Source organism: Phyllostomus hastatus, unplaced genomic scaffold (genome assembly GCF_019186645.2).
Source record: "Phyllostomus hastatus isolate PE091 unplaced genomic scaffold, TTU_PhHast_1.1 phas_contig_34, whole genome shotgun sequence".
Classification (NCBI taxonomy): domain Eukaryota; kingdom Metazoa; phylum Chordata; class Mammalia; order Chiroptera; family Phyllostomidae; genus Phyllostomus; species Phyllostomus hastatus.
This window is the reverse complement of record NW_025333857.1, coordinates 5,264,937-5,279,749: the sequence shown is the minus strand read 5'-3', so window position 1 is coordinate 5,279,749 and position 14,813 is coordinate 5,264,937. Positions and strand designations below refer to the sequence as shown.

Genomic DNA, 14,813 nt, shown 5'->3' with positions numbered 1-14,813 from the left:
GAACAGAGCAGAGCTGTCTAGCTGGAGAAGGACCTTATCCCAGGACCATCTGGTCCCAGGTCTGCCTGCACCCATCGTGGCCTCACAACTGTGCTGTGACACAATTAAGTTGTTTTGCACTGAATAAAGTCTCCTGTTTCAACACACACCAAACTAGGGATTCCTGCTGGCATTTAATTGGCATCAATGGTCATTAGTTAACAATACCTAACAACAACAACAAAACAAACAAACAAACAAACTAACTAAAGCATAGGGCTGGACAACCTTACTACCTACATATTTTAAACATAACAGCTTAGATTAAAAAGGAATTACTAACTAAAAACTAACAATAACCAGTTTTGTTTTTTTTTTAATATTTTATTTATTTCTTTTTAGAGAGGGAAGGGAGGGAGATAGAGAGAGAGAGAAACATCAATGTGCGGTTGCTGGGGGTTATGGCCTGCAACCCAGGCATGTACCCTGGCTGGGAATCGAACCTGGGACACTTTGGTTCCCAGCCCGCGCTCAATCCACTGAGCTACGCCAGCCAGGACAATAACCAGTTTTATGGGAAAAGCTAAAGTAGTACTCAGAGGAAAACTTTACCATTAAATATAAATTACTAATCCACAATTAAAATAATTACCCAATTCAAGAAGTTAAAAAAAGACAAAGCTTTAAAAAACAAAAGCATATAGATGATGGAATACTTATTGTGAAAGGCTGAAACCTTTCTAAGACAGGAGTAAGCAATATTTACTTTTACCACTCCTATACCATGATGCACCAAAGTCCTAACAGATCAATAATAAAAATTAAAGGCATACAGATTAGAAAGTGTCAAAAACCAAAAAAAATTGAGGATCTAATTGACTTTATTAAGTGATTCATGAATCTGACAAGTAGAAGGGGGCTTGAAAGGTTGTATAAAAAGGAAGGTTTTTCAAAGGAAAGCGAGGCAAGAACACTATTAGCAAAAGAAAGGATTATTTTTAGCCCAGGACACCTCTGGGATGGGGGAAAATGGCAAGGGTTTTATCATGCAGTTTGTCTCTTCCTTTGGTGGTGATGGTAAAACAGGGTACAGAGTGGGGCTCCCCAAAAATATTCCCCACAGCCCATGGTTGGAGGATGGGGGAAGGGGGAGGAGGATGATACAGAGCTGAAGATACTTTTCATAACAACGGCAAGTTGATAGCTAGTTGATAGCTGTGCTGCCGCCCCAGATAAAAGGTCTAAGTGACTTTCAGACCTTATAGTGACTCATAACATGGGGGTGGGGCACTTATGAGATTAATACTGCACCTGTTCCAGAGGCAGGGAGAGGGAGGCTCCTGTGTCACAGGGTACTCTCGACCTAACTAAGGATGGCAGCCAAAAGAAGGTAAAAGATAGTGGGGAATTGACAAAAGTAGGTCATTGTAGGAAGGGCTGGATGAGATCACATAGGAAGCTTTAGGTCAGCATTTAAAATAAGGGTGGGTAGAGAAAGAGCAAAAAGAGATTCAGCCATGCTGTCTGTAATGAGGGAGGAGCTACACCTTCTCCTCTGAGAAGACAGCCATGAGGAAGGAGTCATGAAAGGAGATTCAGTCATGCAGCCTGGGGTAATAAGGAAGACAGCCATACCAGCTGAGGAAAGCATGTAAGGAGAGCTGATAGAGCTGTGTGGGAACCTGCTGAACCAAGCATGGATTGGTGGGAGAAATGCTGAACTGTGACCGGGGAATGGTGACCTCTGCTTCTCTGAAGGACATATGGAGAGGTTACTCTCTTGGGAAGTGTGCTTTCCTGGACTCTACCATGATCCAGTGTAACATGGCACATATTTTCCTGTATTACAGGGAGGCTGAGGACAATGAACCCCAGATGCTCAGGGAGAGAGCTGCTTCGAGAGGATGGTGACTCAAAACCCCAAGTGTACCTTCCAGAGAGGACAGAGAACTGTTTGTGCATCTGGCTTAAGAACAGATAAGGATATGGGGGAGCTACTGGGCTTATTTTTGGCTTACAGCCTAGTGGGGAGCAAAGGAAGTGCTGGGTCTCATGGGAGAACAGGACTCCAAACAGGAGTGCTCTTAGCCCCAACTGAGGTTGGAGTCCTGTAAATAAAAATCTGTTTCCTGCCCTGGCTGTTGTGGCTCAATGGCTTGACTGCCAGCCTGCAAACCAAAATGTTGCCAGTTTAATTCCCCATCAGGACACATGCCTGGGTTGCAGGCCAGGTCCCCAGTTGGGGGTGTGCAACAGGCAACTGATTGATGTTTCTCTCCCTCTCTTTTTCCCTCCCTTCCTCTCTCTCTAAAAATGAATAAATAAAATCGTAAAAAACAAAAATCCTGTTTCCCTCTACACTATTGGGTCATGCACCAAGGTGCTACAGGAACAAACTCAGGTTTGCTCAGTTACAGTGGTGGGGGTGTAGTGAGGATAATGGACTGGGCCCACATGACAGATTACCTTACCAGTGCTTGATCAGAAAACTCCAGACCGATTGATGAAGATTATGTTTCTGGTGAAAATCTAAAACTGCAATTATGTCAGGTATTAAATATAGGTTCAATATCATGGACTTTACCACAGTGATGCCAAATTGGGGCTGTGATTTCCTTTTAAGGATAAGAATAAAACTACTCCTATTTGCAGAGAACATATTGTCTTAGTCCACTGGGAAATAGAACTGGGTAGCTTGCACAACACTTTTTAGGTCTGCAGGCTGGAAGTCTGAAAGCAGAGTGCCAGTAGGGTCAGGAGAGGGTTCTCCTCTAGGTTGTAGACTTCTCCTTGTATCCTCACATGGTGGAAGGGGCTCTGAGATCTTTGGGGTCTCTTTTATGAAAGCACTATCCTCAATTTTTATATCTATATCCATAGATAAGGTGGCTTATAATCCCTCATATACCTTTTTGGCACTATTTATGATATTTCAGGGTATTAAAACTATCCAGATGCTGTAAAGTAAATTGAAAACCTTTTCATCTTTTCCAAGGGCCTGGACTAATTTTGTGGAAGGAAAGGGGCCATATATTAACCTGACAAGCTCAGGAGAGGCCGGTGAGGCAGGCTTACAGACTCAGAAGCCTAAAGTAACCACAAAGGATGGTCTGAAATTAAAACATATTAACTAAAAACAGTACATGGTGGGTAGTTATGTATTTTTCCCTAACAAAGGTCAATCTCTACTTGTGTGTTGTCATTTTGCAGCTATGATAACATACCTTTGGAAGTCAAAGTAGCTTCCCCCTTTTCCCAAACCCCTTGGGCACAGGCTGAAACCACAAATCCCCTCATTGTTATTGTGATCCTGTTAATTGTGGACTGTTAACTATCCTTTACCCACCTATATAAAAGAAGTGTCTATCATTTTACCTTTTATCCAATCCCAGAGGTTTCCCCCACTTTGCTTTCTCCTCCCTACCTAATCTACCACCAATGCACTTCATGTTAACCTCTCATGGCTCTTCCTTCAATTCTAATGTATAAAGTAAGGTGCTAAATTGCCATTTTCTGGAACATTTTTCAATTCCTTGAGATATTGTTTCCTGGCATCATCGTTAGTTTGGCTCAAATAAACTCACCAAAAATTCTCTACAGGTTTCAATGTTTCTTAAATTGATGATTTAAATAACACAGCTACAATGTTTGTAAACAGTAACAGGTGGCATTTATTCAATGTTTTATTACCTGTAAACACATCACATGTATTGACTCATGTATGTAATAATTCAGTTGTGAATCTATCTTGTCACAGTGCTTTTAACAGTAGATCTTTACCTAACTTTCTCATTTTTTGTTAATCTCTTCAAGTTATCCATTTTAGGGAGGGGATAAATTTTGTATTTTGACAGAAAATCATTCATTTACTGGTTTCAAGTTTGTTTATACAATGGTACACATGGATTCTCATTATGCTTTTAAACTCATTATCTCCTTCTTCCTTCCTGATCTCAATTAAATTGCTCTACACGTATTTCCTTAACTCAGCAATTTTTAACCTTCTTCATCTCATGGCACACATAAAGTATTTACTAAAATTCTGCAGTACACCAAAAAAAATATTTTTTGCCAATCTGACAAAAAAATAGATGTAATTTTGATGCATTCACACTGGATAACTACTATTAGTTACCCAGTGTGAATGCTGGCTGTTGCCATTTTTTTTTGGGGGGGGGGGCAATGTAAGGAAAAAGAGGTCTGTGCCCTGACCAAACATGTATTTTTAAAATTCTTACAGCACACCAGTGTGCCTGCCTGCCTGCATGGCACACTGGCTGAAAATCACTGCCTTAACTAGCTAGATCCAAGAGGATTTCATCTATGTCCTGGTCTTTACAAAGACCAAGTTTATAGATTTATTTATCCTTTTTGTTTTTGTTTTCTATTTCATTAGTTTTAATGTCTACCTTTGTTTTTCATTTTCCCAACTTTCTCCTGGTTTGTTATTTTTTCATTCCTCTAAGATATGTACTAAGTTCCTGGACTAGTCACAAAGTTTTTACCTCTTATATCTAAATCTTTCCTTTAAACTCAGCTTTGTGATATTACCAGTCAAATGGGACACATGAACTCTAAATGAATCCTGGATGGGAATCAACCAGTTACTTAAAATAAATAAATATATTATAGTTTTTTTTAGTAATTGGGGAAATTTTATATGGCAATATATTAGATTACATTATTTGAATTACTGTTTATTTTCTTATGAGTGATGCTGCATTGTGGCTATGTAGGAGACTGTCCTTATTTTTAGTAAGCTCATACTGAATTATTTAGGCATGAAATGTTATGACATCCACAACTTATTTTTAAATGTTTTGTGAGCTGAACTGTTTCTTTCCACTGAAAAATTCACATGTTGAAGCCCAGAATGTGACTGTTTTGGAGATACAGCCTTTGAGGAGGTAATTAAACTAAAATGAGGCCATTAGGGTGGGCCCTAATCCAAAGTGACTGGTGTCCTTGGAAGACACTGGGGCACAGGGAGATATACCAGGTATGCACAAAGACAGAGGGACAACCACATAAGGAGGCAATAAGAAGATGGCTGGCTGCAAGCCAAGAAGAAAGGCCTCAGAAGAGAGCAACTGTTCCAATATCTTGATCTTGAAATTGCCACCTCTATAACTGTGTAAATTTCTGTTGTTTAAGACAGTTGGTCTGTGGTATTTTGCTATGGAAGTCCTATTAAACTAATATAAATGGCTCTAAGGGGAAAAAAGATAAATATAAAAAGAGAAAGCAAAAATGGAAAATGTTAATGTTGCTGAATCTAGGTGGAGGGTAAGTGGATGTTCATTACATCATCCTTTCAACTTGCATGTAAATTTGAGTTTTTCCAAAATAAAAAGTTTGGGTGAGAAATTTCACAAGGAAACTCATGTATGTTTGTGTGTGTATGTTTATATTTATACATATAATTAGTTTGCTAGGGCTGCCACAGACTGACTTAAACAGCAATTTTATTTCTGCCCTGACTGGTATGGCTCAGTGCACTGAGTGCCAGCCTGTGAACCAAAGGGTCACTGGTTCAATTCCCAGTCAGGGCACATGCCTGGGTTGCAGGCCAGCTTCCCAGGACGGGGAACTCAAGAAGCAACCACACATCGATGTTTCTCTCTCTTTCTCTCTCCCTCCCCCCTCTAAAACTAAATAAATAAAATTAAAATTAAATTTATTTCTTACAGTTCTGGAGGTGAGAAGTTATAACATGAAATGGAATTGTCCTTTTTTGGTGATACTTGCCTTATAACTTTCTGTAAGAGATTTAAAAAACCCTCAAGATTTCAGGTTAACTATGTACTACTTATTTATTCTACTGCCTCTGGTAATCTCTTCTTATTTGTGCTACCACCTGTGCCAAGAGAGATACAAGCCAGTCTTTGCCAGCTACCAAAAAAATAATTGTTTTAGTTAAAAATCATAAACAGATGCTAAAATCAGTACTGGCAGAGAATAATAATTTAGAAAAATATTTAGCATGTTGCTTCTTAATTAGTAAACATTCGAAAACTTTAGAGATTATATATCAGTACTGTCAAATTATATGTACCTACAGGAAATAAACCACCTTATTATTGTACTTACTAAATGAAGCTGTTATCACCTAACATTAATGGGCATGTAGAAGAATTCAGTGGAATAAAGTGTTCTAAGCTAGTAACATGATGCCTAGTAGAGTAAGAACTTAATAAATAGTGGGTATCCACCAGTATTATATTCAAATTCCAAATAAAAAATGTGATTCTGCTTCAAGATGGCACTGCTCATCCTACATATGAGTAGCGGCTTAAGAAAATCACTTAATCCTGACAGCAATAAACTTGATCCTTACATATACCAAAAGAAACAATCATTACAGGTAACTAAACCAATTTTTCTACACTACTGAATTATTTTATATAAATATTGAGAAAAACAATCGCTTTCTTGAGGTAACAAATCAGCAAAGGAATAACAAAATCTTTTTGAAATGAAAATGAAAAAGTTTTAACTTACTGACTGACTAAATCAGATGCCACCTTAGAGCCATCATCTGCCTCCTCTTCCATATCCGAGTCCATGGCACTGTCACCTTATAAATGAAATAAACTACTGAAAGCACACTTATAAAATGCCAGAGCAATTTAATTTTAATCATTACACAAAATGCATTGTATTTAAATGTGATGCAGATTAAAGAACTTTTACAGTTTACAGATCACTAAAAACAATGAGAATATAAAGCAGCAAATAAAAAATTATTTACAAGAAATCTTTGCTTTTTAAAAATTAACTTTATAGTGTTCTGGTTAAACATTTTTTATTTCATTTTATTATTGTATACAAATATGCTCTTATCTATACCCTTGAGATGGAAAAACCATACATACATCAAAAAGTCTATTCTTAAAATGTTATTCTGATACCTAAACTGTACTTCTCTGTACCAACAGAGGTAAAAATACTTTTCAATGACTACTTGATAATGAAATTAAAGTAATCTTACCCTCAAGAATCTTCAAGATTTTTTTTTCAGACAGGAGCTCTAACTGTTCTTGGCATAGTTTTTTAATTTCTTCTATTGAACAGTTCTAAAGAAAATGACATTTTAAAAGTAAATTTATGAAATACAATGCCAATGCAAACTAGAAAACAGAAATCACAGAAAAAGTCCAGTTAGCAAAATCTTACAATAAAACAAATTAAAAAGCCATATAAATCATTTCATGGAATGAAATCTGACAAACTGCCAGCTAGCATGTTAATATCATAAGACTTGATGAGAATCTATAGTCATGTTTATCATGAAACAAGCTAAAGAATATGTCAGGATCCCAGATATTCTTAACAGCATCCTATTCATGTTAGATAGTTCTTCTAAAGGTTTAAATATTCAAGTCCTGGCTTTATATATCTTAGATCTATGATTTTGGGCCTAACTTGTCCAATATTAGAATACCATATATTTCTCTGAATAATTTTCAGAAATAAATATACGAAAACATTTGTAAATTTAATGAAGCATAATCCACTACCAAACATTGTTATATATTTTTACACAGTAGTATATCATTTCTTACAACACCAGAAAGAATCATTATACCTCTAGTTTAATTATTAACACTGTCTGCATTTAATAGAATTATTTCCAAAAGGTCAATAAATTCCTTACCTAAGCACAGTAAGTTTCCCCATTTTTTTTTCTTGGTAATTTTCTACATAATACAAAATCATTTATGGTTCTCCAAAATCCCTTAGCTTGTTTTAGTTAAAAATGTCCAATTATAATTTGCATTAAGCAAATTTGCTATAAAAAAGTTTTTGTATATTTCTACATATGTGTATAATCTAATAATGTATATAATGAAGTACCTTTAACACATCAGGAAGCATTTTCTGTAACTTCTTCTCTCCTATGATACAGAAACACTGCTGAAGCATTTCTTTTTTGTCTGATATATAGAAACTAACTGGTTTTAATGACACAGTCAGGTCCATACCACCTTCTTCAAGGTCACTGTTCTCTGCCAAAAATAATTCTTTCTCCAAAGTTGGTAAAAGATATTTGGTTTCCTAAAATTAAAGGAGAGAAAGAACCATTAAATACTACTACTTAAAGTATATAGAATATGTATAAAAAGTCATATTTTCATTGAGTAAGTTCTTCTTCATTAAGTATTTCCAAACTCCTGGTTTACATACATTATCTAAAACCATAGGAAAGAATATTTAATTGTTCAGTATTCTATGAACTTACTCTCCATACCACAATTCACTCATTAAATTTATATAAAGTGAAGAGATAATATCTGAGGACACAAATGAAAATACACCTGTTATTGAATGATGTCCTACAATTTTAGTCTTCTGAAGAATTAGAATATCCCTCTAGTTTTCCATTCACCCAAAAGTGTTATGTATATATTGTCATTATTCTTAAGTTTATATAAAAAATGGGATAGTAGCAAAAATATTACAAATCACAAATATTATATGGTAACGTATCACTTCTTACCTGGAGTTATTATCACTTTTAAAACTGTTATATTATTTTACCATAGTCAAAATAGCCATGTAATTTAAAACATTTACGTCAATTTTACCACCTATCTCCCAAATCTATCCAGTCTCTACAAATCTACTGCCATAATCCTGGTCCAAGGTACCATTACCTTTTGCCTATATTACTTCAATAGCTGCTTAACTGTACTTGCTGCATCTAATGAAGTTTCTCTGATCTGTTCTGTATACTGTTATCAGAATGGATTTATGAAATGCATGTAATATTCATCTTTCTTATTTATAACTTTTGAATGACTTCCTTTTAGGAAAATATGGTCTATCTGGCCCTTCATGCTCATTCTTCGTTTTTCAAATACAATGACCCTCTGAATTACTTAAATATTTAATATAATCTGTTCTTCCTTCACCTCATATAGGTGGGACTTTTGTACACACTGTTTGTTCTTCTGCCTAGAACAGGCTGCCCCACCTATTTCCCATAACACACACTATTCTCCCAAGATTAACAAATTCAGGTATCAATTCAAAATCATTTTCTCTGAAAAATCCTAACTATATAATTTAGGTAGATACCCTTGTTATATTTTCTAATGAATTTTTTTAAAAAGCCAACTTTAAAGGAAACTATCATTAGACTGAATAAGTAAAGGTCACCTCTTGTTCTGATGGCGTGCAAAGTAATTCAAATGTTAGTAACAATACAGAGAAACTAGAACCCTCATACACTGCTAGCAGGAATATAAAATGGTATAGCCACTCTGGAAAACACTTTGGCAGTTTCTTGAGAAGTTACTTCGTGATCTAGCAATCCATTCCTAGGTATATATCCAATATAAATGTAACCATATACCTGCACAAAAACGTGTACACAAATGTTCATAGCACCACTATTCATAAAAGACAAAAGGTGGAAGCAATCCAAATGTCCCCCTTGTGACAAATGGGAAAACCAAATGTGCTATTACTCAGCCATAAAAAGTAGCAATATGTGTTATAACACAGAAGAACTTTGAACAAACCTGCTAAGTGAAAGAAGCTAGTCACAAAAGACCACACACCATAGGATTCTATCATATAAAATGTCCAGACAGGGGAATAAATAAATCTCTAGAGTTAGTAAGAAGATTAGTGGTTGCCTAGAGAGGGAACAAGTGTGGGTGTGTCTTAGGAGTGATAACTAAAAAGTACACACAGGGGTATTTTTTGGGGGGGAGGAGTGATAAAAATATTTTCAAATTGACTATAATGTGGTGGTTGTACAACTCTGTGGGTTGTACAACTCTGTGAATATACTCAAAACAAATGAACTGTATACTTGAAATGGGTGAAGTATGGGATGCAATATTTCTATAAAGCTGTTATAAATAAATAGGAACTCAATACACAACAAATATAATGGCACTCTTGGAATTCTGAGATTAAAGTTATCTATAAGCTAACATGTAATTTCTTTTTTTTTCCTTCACAAATACATTTACTTTTCATTAAAAATAGGTTTTAGGCCCTGGCCAGTGTGGTTCAGCTGGTTGTAGTGTCATCCTGTAAACTGAAAGGTCATGCGTTTGATGCCTGGTCAGGCACATGCCTAGGTTAAGTTTCTCTTTCTCTGCCTCCCCCTCCCTTCCCCTTTTCTAAAATCAGTAAGCATGTCCTATGGTGAGGATAAAAAAATAGGGTGTAGTTCTGTACACAAATGTTTACAACTTAGCACTACTGGTCTGAGCATCTTAAAACTGAGAACTAAAAATACGGAGACCATTTAAGATAAGAATGGTGATATCCAAAATTGAATCTAGAAGGGGTGGGAAAACTGAGTAGATCTATAACTATCAAAATATTTGGAAAAAAGAGTTAAGAGAAAAAAAGAAACAAACCACCAGACCCAGACATGCTGTATGCTTCAATGGTCAGGTTCAGACAAATCTTGGGGGAAAAGATACGGACTTCTGTGGAACACACATATACGTATACCCAAAAGCAAAAGTTCCTAACATAATCCACGAGGCTAGCAGAATCCTGATACCAAAACCAGAGATTACTACAAAAATAAAACCTGAAGGCTGCTTTAATTTAGGAACATAGATTGGATTAGAAGTAAAAATACTGAATTCCAGCCAAGTATAACCAAACCAATAGATCAAATAGGGTCTATCTCAAGACTGCAAGGACAGTTCAATATTAGTTCATTTATCAATAAAATTACGTTACCTGATTACTGGAGGAAAACTATGCGATCATCTCAACAGAGTGCCATAAAAACATCTGATAAAACTCTACAGCCATCATCGAACTGGGAATTGAAGAAAATTTCCTTAACCTGATCAAAGGTATCTTTCAAAACCTATGGCAAATATACTCCGGTAGAACATTACAAATGTTCCAACTATAAAAACAATTGGATAAGGAATGTCCGCTATCACTGCTTTTGTTGAACACTACATAATGCCAAAAAAGACAAAAAAAGAGAAATACAGAAGTGGGCAAAAGTAGTTTTAAAGTTGTGAAACATGAAACATAGTTTATTCTTGTATTACTTCTTAATTATATTACTTACTTGTACTATAACTTAAACCTACTTTTGCCACCCCTGTATAGTGCTGAAAAAGAGACAAAACTCTCACTGTTAGAAGAATTTCTTCTGTGAGTCAACTTTAAACTAACATTGTGGCTAGATACAAGAAAATAAAAATAAATGGCCTTTTATGTTTCCACAACTCCCAATTTAAAAGTGTAATGGTAAAAAACAAAATAGATTTATAATTTCGATTAGAAAAGACCTTTAGAAAAACACACAATCAAAAAATTATAGGAAATTAATGTCTTGATCACAACAAAAATCAAAATATTCAGTACATCGTGGCCAAAGTTATAGAAACATTTGCAATACACCTTACACAAAGCATCTGCACCAAGACCTTATGTAGAGAAATTTGTAACCTATCAGTAAAAGGTTGAAAACAAAACAAAAAATCTCAAGGAATAGGTATATCCAATTTACATAAAAAAATCAGACGACAAATAAAAACATCAAAATATTAATCTCATGATTAATCAGAAAAATATAAATTAAAGCAAATGAAACATTGATTTCACCCATTAAGGTAACAAAATTTTTAAAAATGTATGTAGTGAAAATTTGCACAGATGGGTATTCTTATAAATTTTCTGGTTTATAAATCAGTAAAGCTTTTTGGGGAAGCATTTAGTAGTACTTATCAATTTTTTAAAAAAATGCATAAACAGCCTTGGCTGGTGTAGCTCAGTGGATTGACTGCGAACCTAAGGGTCACCAGTTCGATTCCCAGTCTAGGACACATGCCTGGGTTGCAGGCCAGGTCCCCAGTGGGGGCCACGTGAGAGGCAACCACACATTGATGTTTCTCTCCCTGTTTCTCCCTCCCTTCCCCTCTCTCTAAAAATAAATAAATAAAATCTTTAAAAAATGCATAAACATTGACCCAGCAAATTCACCTGAGACTCCAACCTAAAGTAATTCTTGCACAAGACAAATGTACAAGGATGTTCACTTTTGTATCATGTCTGCAACAGCAAGAAAACTGGACTCCTAAATATTCATCAATAAAGATACAATGAAATATTGTGCAATCATTAACAAATAAGGTATTGCATGCATAAAGACCCCTTGTCCCAACGATGCAGCCGCATCATCCAATTCAATGGGGGCACTGTCTCAATAAATACACATATCTGAAAAGAATACCTGAAATATATATATCTGAAAAGAATTAATGAAGAGGATGCACATCAAACTATTAATGGGGAGGGTGGCTTAGAGAGAAACGTCGACGCTTTTCCCTTTATTTCTGTGCTGTAAAACTTTAAGTGTGTATTTATGCACGTTTTATAACATAAGAAAACTTTTTTTAAACAGCTGTATCTTGCAGGTTGATGGAACATGAAGAACGTATCTTTTGTATAGTCAGATAATTTGATAAAAACCTAGGCGTTGTAACAAAATGTGACTGTGAGTAAACTTCCATAACCTCTCAGTTTTCTCATCTTGTAATGTGTAATAACCATACCTGGTAAAGGTGAAGAGAAGTAAACCGTGGCTTGCAAGTGCATTAAAGGCTGGGCCCCTAACTCATACTTTTTAAGAGAAACTGAGGAGACCACAGGAGTGGAGCTGGTCAAGAGCAAAATGAGTTAGCTACTAGCAAACGTAGGTACTCCAAGTTCAACACATGAGAGTGTGAGATTCACTGGGACTAGGAACACGAACCTCAAGCACGCGTGTAATCTTGGTTTGGTAACGCTAACAGTGAACTACAGCCGGCGCCCTTGCCGATCGTCACCCACATTTCACCGAAAATGCAGCAGCTGGGAGATCAGCGAGAAGGGCTTCCACACACCTGTTGCATGGAGCCTGAGACACTGGAAGATGAGTCGGTGCTCCTCCGCTTCCGGCGCTCGCTGCGCTCCACGCCGCTCCCAACGCCGGCGACGCTTCCAATATTCCCACAGCAGGTGAAGTTCCCGCAACCGCCGATGCTCCCGCAGCCACTGATGCTCCCACTGCCACTGTTGGCGAGGGTGGGTCCCAGGTCCGGCGCCGCGAGCAACGCGGCCGCCTCCTGACCGCTTCTTTTACGCCGCTTCTCCCGGGAAGATTTCTTTCCCGTCATGATCCTTTTGCTGTAACCATCAGAAAGCCCGCCCTCTTCAAAGCGAGCTAAACCTCCCTCCGGCCGCGGAGTAGCCACCACGGGGGCTTGCGTCGCGGTTTTACGTCACTTCCGAGGTCGTCGCAGACGTCGTGAGTCGTTTCTGTAGGTGGGGCCGACACCGCCTCCACGAGTCGCGGAGGTGCATCTATTTGCTTTAGGGTTGGCTAGGTGCTTAGTCAGTTGTTTTTTTTTTTTTACCCGTAGGAAGGCCGGAATGTGTCCTGTACAACAGGTTTTTGCCTTACTGATACTACTTTGTAATCTTTGTCAGTATACAAATGCACAGGTAAAGGTGTGGTTTTTGATTTTCGTACTTCATTTTACTTCCAATTTTCATGACACAAATAGCACTGCAACAGAGTTTAGAGAAAATATCACCTGGGCACATTTTTACAAAATGCTATTTTAGGGCATTGTACAAGACTTGCGTTTCGTTGTTTTCCCCATTAACACTAACTTGTAAGCATAATTCCTTTTCACTTCTAAAGGCACTTGGCGCTAGGCCTATTTCATAATCTTTTCTCAATTTAAATAATTTTCAAATTCTGGTGTTTAGGTTCTTCACATTCTATCATGTTTCAGAATAATGAAGCTATAAGCAGAGTAAGAAAAAAACTGCATTTCCTCATGGTATCTTGTATTATCCAAAAGAAATTTATAAAAGTATATCAACATCTTATTTTTCTTGTTCTATTTAGTCGATTCCTTAGAAGACTGAACTAAATTATCACCCATACAGTTGAATCTTGTTACAGATTTGTGGTAATGTATGAAGATACTAATTTTTAACTTGATTTTTTGATTTGCAGTGAATACTTCCCCATTGGTTGAAACACTATTTCCTCCTCATCAAATCATCTGGTATTAAGTTTAACAATTTACTGAAATCAGTGTGTTGACTTTGTAATTATACAGTAATTATGTTGGTGAGATAGGAAGGGAATAGGGGTAAAATATTGTTGCCCTATTAGTGTTCTTATCCTTTTTATCTTTTGAATGTTTTTTGCATACATCACTTTGTTAATGAAGATGGTAGATGTGTTTGAAAGGAACACTATGTAGCATTTTGCTAGGACTGTTATATAAATATCTTATTTTGTTCTATTTTTTAAAGTTCTAATTATATCTGTGATTAAAATGGGGCTGAGGTTAAGGAACTTACTTGCCTTAATTCATTAGCAAGTGGTGGAAATGTCATTGAAATGTATGTGTTTTCACATCAAAGTCAGTACTCTTTCACTGTATTACATTGCATCTCTGGCAGTTTTCACTATTGAAAATTTTTAATGGCGTAAAAATAAGTGAACATTTCTTGAATTATTAGTTCCTCCGGAGACAAAGGAATTAAAAAAAAAAAGTGCTTTAGAGGATTACTTAAAGCCACTTTTTGCTCTATGTATGTATACAGCTTACGTGGCTCTACCAGTAAAGTTGAAGTGGCTACCACAAGTTGTTATTTCTCTCCATATTAATACCCAATTTTAGCAACGTCATTTATCAAATATCATTCTCTTCTCCATTGCTTTCTTACCACTGCTACTTATATAAAGATTTACCTGACTTATTTCAGTTTCCTCACCTGTAAAAGTAAGATTTACTAATAGTCTTTATAGCATAGGGATAATGAGGATAAACTTA

The 14,813-nt window shown here is 36.4% G+C and overlaps 1 protein-coding gene across 1 annotated transcript in view; it reads right to left on the bottom strand.

Moving 5' to 3' along the window:
- The window catches only part of CAAP1 (caspase activity and apoptosis inhibitor 1), a 63,436-nt gene extending 50,205 nt beyond the window's left edge, over positions 1-13,231 (bottom strand). The window contains exons 1-4 of the mRNA XM_045840416.1: positions 12,861-13,231; positions 7,837-8,037; positions 6,971-7,055; positions 6,481-6,556 (exon numbers count right to left, since the gene is read on the bottom strand). Of these exons, the coding sequence (XP_045696372.1) occupies positions 6,481-6,556; positions 6,971-7,055; positions 7,837-8,037; positions 12,861-13,133 (635 nt within the window). The 5' untranslated portion in view covers positions 13,134-13,231. The remainder of the gene's footprint in view (positions 1-6,480; positions 6,557-6,970; positions 7,056-7,836; positions 8,038-12,860) is intronic.
- Between the last annotated feature and the right edge of the window lie 1,582 nt (positions 13,232-14,813).